This window comes from Neolamprologus brichardi, chromosome 23 (assembly GCF_056152115.1).
Source record: "Neolamprologus brichardi isolate AB-2024 chromosome 23, ASM5615211v1, whole genome shotgun sequence".
Taxonomy (NCBI): Eukaryota; Metazoa; Chordata; class Actinopteri; order Cichliformes; family Cichlidae; genus Neolamprologus; species Neolamprologus brichardi.
In genome coordinates, this window is record NC_142125.1 from 8,289,866 (window position 1) to 8,302,597 (window position 12,732).

The window sequence follows — 12,732 nt, forward strand, 5'->3', positions numbered from 1 at the left end:
ACTAGAGTATTCAGTAGGAGGGTGACTATTACCAACTTAAATGTAAAAAAAAAATGTACCATTGATGGGTTGTTTTTCCTAAACACACTGTAGTTATCATAACCAAGTAGCCTAACAGTATAAAAGTTTTAGCATAAAAAAAATCAATTACCTAAAGCAAAAGTAGTCACTACCAAGTGTATGTATACATCACTTTATTGATGAAGCTGGAGATGTATAACCTTTAAAGTAAATGTGCGCAGTACAAAATGCAATGTTTGCATTCAACTGTAAAGAAAAAGCAAAATAACACAGATATACTCTAACAAAGTATATTAAAATTGTACTTCAGTAAAGTTACGCTCCACCACTGGTCCTATCCCTGCTCTCATCCAGTATCGAGAGCAAGGACACTCCCCTGACTTAACGGTAAAACAAACAGAAATGTGCGACAAATACTAGGAGGGGTTGTGCAGATGCTAATTTATTATGTACATATGGCATCAAGAAATAATAAAAATATGACAAACAAGAAGTAGTTAGAGAGCTGTTGTTAAATCTCAAAGAAACACACACACACAAAAAAAAATGCAGCAATATCCCTAGCACTGTCTTATGTACAAATTCCCTTTCATTCAAATAAAAACACAAAGAGGAAATGTTCTTAATTCAAAAAGCATTAGATGGTAGTTTGTAAATTGCTAGTGTATCTTCAGCCAGTGTGAATCATTAAGGAAAGGTGCATAGCAGCAAGATTAATGAGACTGAGCAATGCTGGAGAAGTACTCCAGCATGTCCTGGATTGTAAACTCCATAGTGATCCCAGAGCCAGGGTAGCACCTGCCTATGAGATCTTCAAAGTGCTTGTACTGACGGATGAACTCGTCTTGCATGGAGTGCCACACCACCTAGAGGAATAGACAGGAAGTGCAACAGTTCAGAGGCAGGAAGAGGCATGCAATGATTTTAATCCCCTAAACTGTTTTTTTCTCACCTGCAGCAGACTTTCTTCTTCACACAGATGTTTGTCCACCTTCTTATAAAGATTGTCGAGTCCCTTTTTCACCTCTTTACCAGGATACTCTTTGATTACTTTCCGCAGCTCTTGCTTGTTGAAGGCCAGCTGATAGCTCACCTCCTCCTCACGAACACCCTGGGCTACACGTGCTTCAACTCCTTCAAAGAAATGCTGCAAGCGAGATGACAGTTTGCCTGTTATAAAACTCTGCTTATATTCGTAATACTCCAACTCAGACTAATAAAGATGACTGAATTTTGTGGTCACTTTAACTCTTCTCACATTCAGTTTTTCTAGAGGCTGGCCCAGAGAATTGATTACGTAAGACTGTAGATGGTCTGTGTATTTGTGCTTGGCCTCTCGTCTCTCTGCATCCAGGCAGGAAATCTTTAGACGTGACAGCGTAGAAAAGATGTGGTGGAAATTCTCCATCATCACAACATCTCGTGGTGTTTTCTGGCTTTCATTGGCAACCTTCTCCACTGAGAAGACAATAAACAAGTCAGAAATTCCAGGACACCTCATCAACTTCACATGATCCTTTTCCAATAAATAAGAACTTGCTTAATGATCAGTGGTCTCACCATTCATGAAGACGGCCCTGATAAGCTTAACGTAAGCTTTGTCCAGGTCTCCTCGACGCTCTGCATTGCGAAAAATGGTTTCAGCCAGTTCAGCGAATTCCTCAAACCCAGTGACAAAAGGCAGGATACCAACTTTGCTCTTCTTGGATATCTTAAATTCCTCCATCTGTCGGATCTGATTAGACTGTAAAAAAAAGAAAAGAAAGAAAGTTAAAAATTTATTCCCAAATCCAGCCCAGCAATGACTCCTTTGACTGAAAACAAACAAATAAACAACAACACTAGTAATTTCCCACAGGCTCTGGATTATCACAGAAAATGAATTCTGAGTAAAATTTTGCTTAGCCTTTTCACAAAATGATACTACTGTTATGATTTTTGAGGAGTAGATCGCTATAAATAAATTCCTCAACATCAGAAAACTACACTTTGCCTTTATGACTTCATTGTAAACTCACGTTTTTGGTGTCACAACACTGAATGCAATATCTAGGCATGAGTAGCCGTGCTGCACAACCATTCCTGACCCACAGTCACCCAGCTGCAAGGCTTTCTACCACTTTAGTGACTCCAGGTTTAAGACACGTCTGTGTTGCACTTACCTTTCAGACCCTGAAACTTTGTCCCTCTTTTATACTATTTTGTGGAGTTTCCATGTTATCCCTCAGCCTTTTTGATTTTCCTTCACCTACTTTCACTTCCTCCTACAAGCCAAAGATGTGTTTGTTAAGTGGTGATTCTAAATTGGCTGGAAGTGTGGATGTCAGAGCGCGTTTCTGTCTCTGTCTGTTGGCTCTTCGATGGACTGAGTGTACCCCGCCTCTCCTCCTGTGACAGCTGGGATAATCTCCAGCCCCCCACCCACCCACATGACCCCGAGTTGCTCGTGGGTCTGGAGTTGGATAAGCAGTTAAGAAATTAGACAGACACGTAGTGTGGCAGCCTTCAATAAACCTACATAATATTCCTTAACCAGACTTGAATTTAGTGATGTCAACAACAACAACAAAAAAGGCACTACTCACAATGCATTTGTCAAAGTTTCTCTTGACAGTCACCAGCACATTTCCCAAAGTTGTGCTGAGATAAGAGGCCGGGTCAACGTTCTCAGCTGTCCACACATGGTGACTCATCTTCACCAGCATGTACAGAGAGTGGAAGCTGTCAATCTTGTCGCCCAAAGCGATGAGGCTGTTGAGCTCTGTCTCGATGCTCTGGAAGATTTTATTCATCATCAGCCGCACTATATCTTTCCTGTAAATTGAAAAAAGAAGCGAACAATTGCATTTAAAATAAAATAAAAAAAAATTACATCAGAAATATTAGCAATGATCTGCAAGAACTCACTCTGATGACAAGGAGTGTTTGTGTTCTGCCTGGGGAGGCTTTTTAGATGGCAAGCTTCCATCGAAATCCTCCGTCTCTGGCTGACAGGACAAAAGAGATCAAACATGACAAACCTAAACAAACATCTGTGGATGCATATATGAATGACACTGGATCTGATAACACGCTAGCATCTGTCATCACGGTTTTATTCTACGCTTTCAGGAGAAACAAATGCTCCAGTTTCAGATGCTACCACACAAGTACAAGCACTGCTATTGTTGTGAAGTATTATAATTCATTTAGATGCCATTTGATCTTTCTGTTACAGCCATTTCCAGTATGTGATCGAAAAAATACCTGTGCGAGAGGGGGTGCAACTGTCAAATGCTGCTGCAGCTTGAAAAACTTGCTGATGAAGTCTTGTTCTGCAAGACACAAAGGCTCCAGCTCACTGAGGACCTGCTCAAATATCTGCAGAGACAAAAATAAATAAATAAATAAATGTAATTTCTCAGGATGTACACACATGTAGCTTTATTTCCACTCCACTTAAATTTCTGGCAGTGTTACCTTGTCGAACTTGGTCCTGTCGGCCACATCGAGGTCAGAAGCGGACATGTTGCCCATGTCCAGTAGTGATGAAGACTGGGAACGCCGGCTGTTGGAGCCCTGCACCGTGAGCTTATTCAGGCTTGAGGTAGAGCCTGTCAGCTTCCCAGAGCTGCCATGTAGGCCTAATGTAGCACAACAAATATGGTATGAGTTAATGGCTATGTTTTGTGGGAAGGCTAATTCAAGTCAGTTTTCCAAAAATTCTACAGTGAAGGAATCCAACTTAACATTAAATTAAATGGTTAGATTTTTGGCATTTGTTACAGAATGTGTGGTAATGTACTGTGATGATTTAGCCCAACCAACCAGGTACAGGGTGAGGTAATGGCTTGTATTGGAACAGCAAAGGGGTTTGATCAGAGGATTCATTTTAGTACAGCCATGTAGTGATCAGAAGCACAGTTGAAAATTGACAGTGGAACAGCTCCATTTCAAATGTCGTACTTACTTTCTGTTTCCTGTTTGAGTGCACTCTCTTTCCGCGGAAGCGTAGCTGCAGCCAGTTAGAAAGGCGGGCATCAAAGACAGACACAGGTTAGGCTTAATACATGCAGCATGGGAGGGGTAAGGCTAGATGTTAGATGTACACATATGCTGACGTGCACCACAGTGACTTAGGTAGCTTGAAAAAATCTTTGGAAAACAAAGTCTTTGTTTTTGTTTTCAGAAGGAAAAGCTAATACAGAGTGCAGAAAGCAGAGTCCTATAAATCTGCCAAAACCTAAGCTCATCCAAGGGTTCTGTGCAGATTATACATATTGAGAAACAAAGCATGTAAAGTCCCTGTGCAAAGGAAAAAGGAGACATTACTGAAAGACAAACTTTGGATGCAGGCATAAGATTATAAGATGGAGAAGCCTGCAACAGCAAAGATGGTGGTATAAGAATAATTTCCGGGGGGGGGGGGGGGGGAAGAAGCTATTTATAATCTTATTTTAAAAGCTAAAGCACATAAATCTTCAAGTGTTTTGTTTTTTAAAATCATATTCGACTGGTGACTCTACAGATGCAGTTTTTAATGCCGCCGTGATCATTAGATAAAGCTTCAAAATAACTGTCCAAATAAGTGTCTAGAGGGATTATCAAGAAGGCTGCCAAGGATGCAGAGCTGTGAGACCTGTTCTAAAAAGACTTTGGTAATGCTTTTGGTACCAGGCATGGTGCAGAAAGGTTTGTAAAGGTGTGAGAACATAATATAAGAAGAGGATAAAACAGTCAAGAAATGCAACAAAATTCATTCCTTTTGAGTGAACTACATGATGGAAGACAAGCATAGTTCATGTTAAGTTTAACGTGGGAATCATAGCGCTTACCGAACTTGCCCTTCGGGTCTTTGGATGTACCCGCCATTTTTATTTTGGCAACTTCAAAGAACTCTTTGATTTCTCGCTCATACAGTTTGCTCATATATTCAACATATGTCTGTAAAAAATGAGAGAATATTTGTTAAGATTTACGACTTGTTACAGCTAAAATGTTTATTAAGATTTTGGAAAACATACACACATCACATTCTAGGAAAGCATTATATTGTACTAAGAATCATGTGCTCTTTTATTTGCGTCATTATAGTTTATTTCTTAGTCTTTTTTTAACCACTCTCTGCTTATTTAACTGTATTAATAATGCTCACGAATGTCTGCTATAGTATCCAAACCCCACAAAAAGCACACTTCCCAAAATGTCAAACTGTTTCTCAAGTATTTTCGCAAAGTAACACTGCACTGACCCTCGACAGGCCTTCGTACTTCTCCCTGTGTGTGTTCTTCAGCCACTCCATGAGCTTGGCGTAGCGCAGTAAGTCCCTGTGGAGAGGGCTGTGTTTGGGCAGGGTCAGCTCAGCTGTGTGCTGTGACAGGGTTGAGCTCTGGTCATGGCCCTGAAGATCACAGTGAGAACAGATAATCATTACCAGTATATTCACCAGAAGTATACATTACAGAAGAAAAGTTATAATATGCATTTTTCCATATATGCACGCAAACACATGTTATGCAAAAGGAAGACTTGGCCTGCTTCCTCTTACAATCATCTGAAGCATTACCTTAGTGTACTGGATATCCAAATGATGTTAAAGTAAATAATCTAAGACGGTCTTACACTCCAGAGCCACCACATTCTCAGCCAACTTCCTGAACTGCATCTCTTTTGATACCGAACTGATGTTCTTCCCACTTTCCCCTAAGCTTGTTCAGTCTCTTCAAGACATGCACGCAGACAGGCACAGCATCTTATGATATGAGACTATTAGCAAAGAAGCCACGTTAGCACACAAACATAATGAGCCCTGAGCCGAGGCATTTGCCAGAGGAGGAGAAGGATGGACAGAGCCTCTTCAGCTTTGAGATCAAATGTGAGATGTTCAGTAGTTAGAAATATATCCCATGCAATACATAATGTGCTATGGTGAAAAGCTTGAGCTCTCATGGCATGTATGTTTGAGTTATATGTGAGAATTCAAACATTAGCAAAATGGGGCACGTGGGGGTTGCTGTGAGGGTACTCACTGGAAGTGACAGACAGGAGGACCTATAGAACTGAGGGATGGTCATTTTGAAGTGACTGAAGTGGTTGAACTGACACAGAGACAAAGAGCAGAGTGGGATGATTCAAAGTGGGATACACAGAGAATCAAGGATAGGTGAAGGGAGACGATACAAGGAAGCCCAGGAAGTAAGTCTTAACTAAACAGAAAGCTCAGTAGAGGAGAAAGAGAGAGACAAAGAGCTTGGAAAAGCAAAGGATAGACTGATGTCCTCCATTTCACAGCAGACCAGGGACGAGGATACCAAAACATTTCATTATTAAATCTGCTTACACTACATTGTTCAGCCAAACATTTACGAAACCAACAAATTTCAACGTTATCCGTACACCTTGTTCAATTTCACAGTTCAGTAGTGCTGGAGGATTCAAGAGACCTCTATTCTGATGAGATTTTCCTTCTTTAAATGTTTAGAATAAGACAATGAAAATATATTCCTGACCAAGCTATGCCTGTTACCTGATGAACAAACACATTGTTGAGATGATTCGTGAGGCGGCGAGCAAAGGTGTCTCTCAGTTCAGCGAACAGGAGCTGTTGCTGGTTCACAGCCATAAGTTTTTCATGGCCTGCAGAAAGAAAACAACAAGACTTTAATCTCATTACTTGTTTTTTTAAAGAGCACCGGCTCACAACCCAGTCAGCAAGTAATCAAGAAAACGTAATTTTTAAACTTACCTGGTCTGAGAGCCACATTCATACACTGCAGGAGAGCCTCAGAGGCATTGATACAGGCCTCTATACCTTTAGGGGATGTCAGATCTCCCTCCTGTAAGGCCCTGATGTGTCCCTTTGATAAGTCCATGTAGTTCTACACAAGGAAAACAAAATGAAAGTCACAAATTAAAGTGTCGTTGTCTAGCAAAATCTCAAAAACCCCAAAAAATTGCTCAACTGATCCTCAAGTGGCCTTTTTAGACTGGTTCTAAAAGTGAATTTCATAAACGCAACCTTTTGAACTTTATCAAGTCCTAAAAATCAGGAGTGTGTCTGCTTTGACTATGAAGTGGACATGGGTGGCTTCACCTTCATTTTACTTGCCGTGTGATTAACTGAACTAAAAAGGCGCCCCAAAAGTCTTTTTGTACATTACTTAGCAACAATCAGTATGAAGCCATACAGTCTGGATGGATGCAGTTCACTAACCAAGCTTTGCCACCCTTTAGACCTAATACGATCACTTCTTCCTCTAAAAAACAACATGGCCATTCCCCAAAAAGTTTTAAATTTCCAATACCCACAGATCCACTGAGGCTTAAAGTTTGCTGCTTATTTTGGTATATTTTGCTTATTTTGGAAAACATTTTAATGTGCTTCTTACCACTAAGAACTGGATCTCGTCCAGTAGTTTGCCATTGTTGGTGTTGCTGATCTGGATGAGACGATTGCTCTGTGAGATCTGGTCCATTTGCTCCTTCACACTCTGGAGCATCTCTTCATAGCTGCTCAGCTTGCCCTCGATGGTGTCCACCTCTCCCAGTGCCTCATCCAGCAGCTGCATTAGGATATTGACCTGCTTCTCTGATGCCATGATGGACTGAATGTTGGCCTTATTGTAAGAACAGATAAAGAGATATAATTACTATTATTTTCTTTCATTATTAATGAGAGTGGTTTTAGGTCATTAAACAGATGTCACCCTTAACAATGGACAGTGAACTGGCTTTACTCACCCCATCTAAAACCTGAAGCTCCTTGAAGAGCTTCTCTGCAAAAGCCTCTGCATTGGAGATGGCGTACTCGCATGTCACCATCATGCTCTCAATGTCTTGCTCTTCACGGGTGCTGAGTTCCTGGTATTCATCCAGAGCATCCTCATCTCCCCCTGCAACACTCTGGCTCTCACCACTTGGCACAGACTCTAAGCCCAGGAGAAGAGAACAAAAACATGTGCAAGACATAAGTAGAATGGCAAAGTTCAAAACACATGATATGGCATCTTCAGACTCAATCCAGTTTTCTTCCATTATTGAAAGAACATCTACAGGCACACTTACACTGAGTAAGGGATACCCAGATCTTTCATGATTTTAAGAGTAAAGCTGTACTTATTTTGTATGAGTGATGAAAGTGTAGCATGACTATGAGCAACAAATGAAAAACAATATTAGGTAGTGGCAGGAGGTTGAAAATATGAAGCATGTCTATCAGCTTCCAAGTAAAGAAATTACTGTAATAATTAATCTGTATGCTGAAACAACTGAACTAACAATGTACTTTACTTCTTTTAGCTCCAATTAAACTACAGGTGTGCATTAAATAGTGTGGGATATATTACTAAGGTTATATACTGACATATCCATACGTATGAAAAAGGACAATTCACAGCAAAATCAAATATAAATATTTTCACTCTGGCCTCTAGAGTGCGACTTGCCCAGTTTTGGAGATAAACAGCTGTATAGATGCCTTGAGGAGCTCAGGTAACAACATAAGTACATTTTAAAACTCTGCATCAATATCTTTCCATAGTATTATGATCCAATTACTTAAAAAATGTACCCACCAGGTTAAGAGCAGTTTCATGTAGGAACTACTTTCAACCTGCTAAACTATACCCAACAAAAGGAAGTACACACGTAGTCATGAGAAGAAGCTCATGCTCAAGGCTCAAGAAAATGACACAGGATCTACACATGAAAGGAGACCTATTATGCTTTCCTATGATTTTCAGATGTGGCTACTCATTAAGAAAGGTTTCAAATAAGTCAGTCGGTATATATATGCTAGAAAACCCGATGAACCAAAGGCTCATGCTTCAACCTGCTTGCTTTTAAGTACATTTATGCTCAATTAAGAGGGTTTTTTTTACTCTTGTATCTCTGTGATATCAAATAGAAGTAAGAGTGCTTGGTCAGTATAGACAGCAGAAAGCAAATAGTCCCAACATCAAACTGTTTATAATGCTTGTTTTTTTTGAGTAATTGGCTCATGATTTCTGGAAAGAGGTATACTGCTGAGTGTTTCAAAAATATTGTGCACATCAATGTGCACATCAAAGTTCACATGACATCTAGTTCAATTATAATCAAGAGAAGACTGGTTATTTCTCCAAAACTGAGTCCTTCCATCCATTTTCTTTCATTTTTTTAGTTCAGGGTTGTTGTGGAGCTGGAGCCTATTCCAGCTGTCATAGTGCGAGAGGTGGGATAACACATAGAGACATACAACATACAACTATTCACACTCAAATCCACACCTATGGCCAATTTAGAATCACCAATCAACTAAACGTGCATGTTTTTGGACTGTGTGAAGAAATCAGAGGTACAGAGAACCCACACAGGTGCAAGGGAAGCATGCAGATTTAATTCAAACACGCTCTTGCTCTAAGGCGATGGCCCTCAAAACAATATAAACAGATACACAGCTACAGGCCAGAGGACAAGTATGTAAATTTGATTTTGATACAAACAGTCATTTTAATGTGGAACGAACATGGGAAACAAGGAGATTAAAAACATGATCTAAATGTCTGTAGACAAACAAAATGAATCATTTCTATTTATTTTCTAAGGACAACGAGCCAAATAGCAGCAGTTTTAAGGAGGTGAAAGTCTCTGGTGAGAATGGTGGTTTGATGTAATGAAAACACAATGGTGAGGAACGAGGAGGGGGAAGTTAAGTCCTACCAACCTTCCGCTTTAGGAAGTTCTGGCCAGAGAAAGTTAAAGAGAAAAAAGTGAGAATAAAGAAAGACTTTAACACAGAAAACCATACCACAAACCAGGAAACAGAGAAGAGGCAGAATCTTTTTGAAAACATGCCATTCAAAAATTTAATTAAAAAGAAAAATCCAGGTGGAATTCTCACTTCCATATTAGATTACCTCAAATATGTGCACTCTAGTGTCAACGGCAGTGGTTTGAGATAAACAGACACACCTTTAAGCAAATGCAATCAAATTGTAGCAAGAGGCATGCCGTCACAAGGGTGGCTAATGGTGGAATATTTATTTACGCACCTTCAAGCAGCTGAGAACTGACATTCACAAACTCCACCTTCTTCCTCAGATAACGCTGGTTCAGCTTCCAGATGCAGGAAATAAAGGAGTTTTTTTCAGCTGTACTGCTGGCCACCCACCGGTAAACTTTCTCAAAATGCAGATCAAACTCAGGATTTTCCTAAACCATAAAGGTAAAAAACAATATCAGCTTTGAAAACATGTTTTCTAAGTGAAAACACAAGAAAAGGTCAGAAAAATTTATTATTTCTCACCTTGCTTGCATCTTTGGCATCTACTTCTGTCAAGTCTCTGAGCTCCCAGGTCAGCTGTCGCTTGTAGAAGTCCCCCTTGTCCGATTTTTTCACTTTTACTACTTTAACCTGGACAGGCCTCTCTGTGGTAACTGGAAGAGCAAAAAAAACGATTGCTTTAAAAATTACTTCAAAAGGCTTCTTATCCTTACACATTATTTACAGCCATTTATATGGTGACTACCTGTAGCACACAAGAAGCAGTTCTTCTTCTTTTTTCCTGCCTTGCAGACGTTAACAATGCCAAGGAGACGCTCATCATTGGGTGTGAAGATGTCCCTCTGGAGAGCATGCTTTATGGCTGTCATGATGGATGCTGTCATACAGAGACCATGACATAAATAAATAATAAAATTTTGATACACATACACAAATAAATGCTTCTTTCAACTTCAGGTACTTGGAAAGTTAAAGCTGGTTGTCTGTTTTAGGGACTTTGAAATGGTTATCCACACCTTAATTTCATCCTGAGTGGACTACTTGAATAGATTTTATTCAAGTGTCAGTCTGTCACTGCCTGGGTGACTACAGCAGGTCCAAAACACAGCAGCTTGGCCCAAGCAAGTTTATTTGATTTATTGAATGTTTCGTAGAAGCACATTGTTACTTTTTAAGAAAAATGCTATATAAATAAAGTTTATCATTTCCTTCATACAGAAAATTTTGGTGATCGCCCCAAAGAAGTTTAGCCTTTCCCAAAGAGGTTTTTATACTTATTTGGGAAATTTTTGTGTATCAAATGGTAAGAAATAACAGGATGCACACTGCAGTTTAATAAGGTAACATCATTTCACTGCCTTAACTATAACTGATGTGCCAAAAAAATGATAAGTAGTATCATATAAAAATTATTTGATTTTGATATTATTATATTATTTTATATTTATTTCACATTTATATATCCTGTATTTATCGAGGTAAAAAGTATAACTGACACTAAAAATGCCTTTTCCAAGACAGTTCCATAAAGATCTTTTAATGTAGAAGACGGAGTAGGTACAATAGTGCAAAGTCATCAGGATACTAGAAAAACTGATTTCTTTATTTTATATATAGCGGTGTGAAAAAGTATTTGCCCCGTTCCTGATTTACCATTTTCTTGTAAGTTTGTCACGCTTAAATGCTTCAGATTATCAAATACAATTAAATATTGGACAAAGATAATATAACTAAACAAAATTCAGTTTCTAAATGAAGGTGTTTATTATTAACTGGTTGGGCCACCCTTAGCAACAACTGCAATCAAGTATTTGCAATAACTGGCAGCAAGTTTTACAGCACTGTGGATTAATTTTGCCCCACTCATTGTTGCAGAATTGTTGTAATTCAGCCACAATCGGATTCAGGTCAGGAGTTTGACTAGACCATAGTCTCAAGTTTGTTTTTATTAAGCCATTCAAGGGTGGACTTGCTGGTGTATTCTGGATTGTTATCCTGCTGCAGAACCCTTTAGCTTGAGATCACGAACAGATGGTTGGACGTTCTCCTTCAGGAGGTTTTGATAGAACCATGAATTCTACTGGCCATTTACCACAGCAAGTCTTCCAGATTGTGAGGCAGCAAAACAGTCCCAGACCGTCACACCACCATCACCACATTTTACTGTTGGTATGATACTTCTTTTCTGAAACGCTGTGTTACTTTAAGCCCAATTAAGATCAAAATGAGCGGTGGTCAAGATGTACATTTAGTTTCATATCCCTGATTGAAGAGGTTACGTCAATGCACATAAATAGTCGCTTTGTGTCTTCGTGCATTTCTAACGCTGACATACGTAAAGGACGTCGATTAAAACTACAACATAGTGCCCCAAAAACTAAAATAAACGTGCTTTCGAGGCAGCTGGTGAATACTGCAGCCCTGAACCCAGAGACATTGGTGGCCCTTCCTGCTGTCCTCTCTGTCGGTTAGCGTCTGTTAGCTGGACAAAGCTAGCTGCTGCTGTTAGCATAAATGACGCCGGTTGCATAAACCAGGCGAAAAGAGTGCGTACACCCGCGAAATACTCGTATAAACCACTGTCAGGGTTTTTAATCAAAATGCACTCTGTGTCCATTTTAACAGAGATATAATACAATAGCGGTTACCTTGTTTTTTCAGCCCTCCAGCCCTACGAAGCACCGCCCTCTTACTTCCTGGTCCTCAGATGAAGCGGTCATGTGACAGCAACATCCTCCTCCACCAGCAAACGCTCAAAATAACACTACATTCAGGTCACATAAATTCTGTGCATTTGTTTAACAGTTGCCCCTCGTAATATAACAGATCTCCTCGCTACAGAAGTGTAGATTTGTTCTTTATGTTCATTATGTTGGACAACAAAGCATTTATTCGTTGAGTCCTGTCCCACATGTTAATGCAATGTCCCACGCACTTTTCTAAAGACAGGTGTTTTATTTACCCAGTGC

At 39.7% G+C, this 12,732-nt stretch overlaps 1 protein-coding gene across 6 annotated transcripts; it reads right to left on the reverse strand.

Annotated features, from left to right (window-relative positions):
• Positions 1 to 447: 447 nt before the first annotated feature.
• Positions 448 to 12,483, reverse strand: exoc1 (exocyst complex component 1). 6 transcript variants are annotated; one of them, XM_087836324.1, is made up of 21 exons: positions 12,412 to 12,465; positions 10,509 to 10,640; positions 10,286 to 10,416; positions 10,032 to 10,191; positions 9,704 to 9,721; positions 7,741 to 7,928; positions 7,389 to 7,616; positions 6,746 to 6,878; positions 6,527 to 6,636; positions 6,030 to 6,098; positions 5,252 to 5,401; positions 4,836 to 4,944; positions 3,971 to 4,015; positions 3,481 to 3,644; positions 3,268 to 3,381; positions 2,929 to 3,008; positions 2,607 to 2,835; positions 1,582 to 1,765; positions 1,280 to 1,479; positions 974 to 1,168; positions 448 to 887 (listed from the first exon to the last, which is right to left on the reverse strand). In XM_087836324.1, exons 2-21 carry the CDS (start codon positions 10,630 to 10,632, stop codon positions 735 to 737), a joined length of 2,784 nt encoding a protein of 927 aa, XP_087692450.1. In that variant the 5' UTR covers positions 10,633 to 10,640; positions 12,412 to 12,465; the 3' UTR covers positions 448 to 734. The 6 variants fall into 6 exon arrangements, with proteins under 6 accessions (XP_087692450.1, XP_087692453.1, XP_087692451.1 ...); XM_087836327.1 differs by lacking the exon at positions 6,030 to 6,098 and having other exon boundaries at positions 12,426 to 12,483; XM_087836325.1 differs by lacking the exon at positions 9,704 to 9,721.
• Between the last annotated feature and the right edge of the window lie 249 nt (positions 12,484 to 12,732).

Bases quoted from the DNA above. Each gene is read 5' to 3' on its own strand.
- exoc1 (XM_087836324.1), bottom strand. From the start codon at position 10,632: ATGACAGCCATAAAGCATGCTCTCCAGAGGGACATCTTCACACCCAAT. The intron at 6,879-7,388 runs GTAAGAAGCACA...TTCCTTGTGTAG, and splicing joins ACGAGATCCAGTTCTTAGTG to AACTACATGGACTTATCAAA. The intron at 4,016-4,835 runs GTAAGCGCTATG...AACTGGCTGCAG, and splicing joins AGACCCGAAGGGCAAGTTCG to CTACGCTTCCGCGGAAAGAG.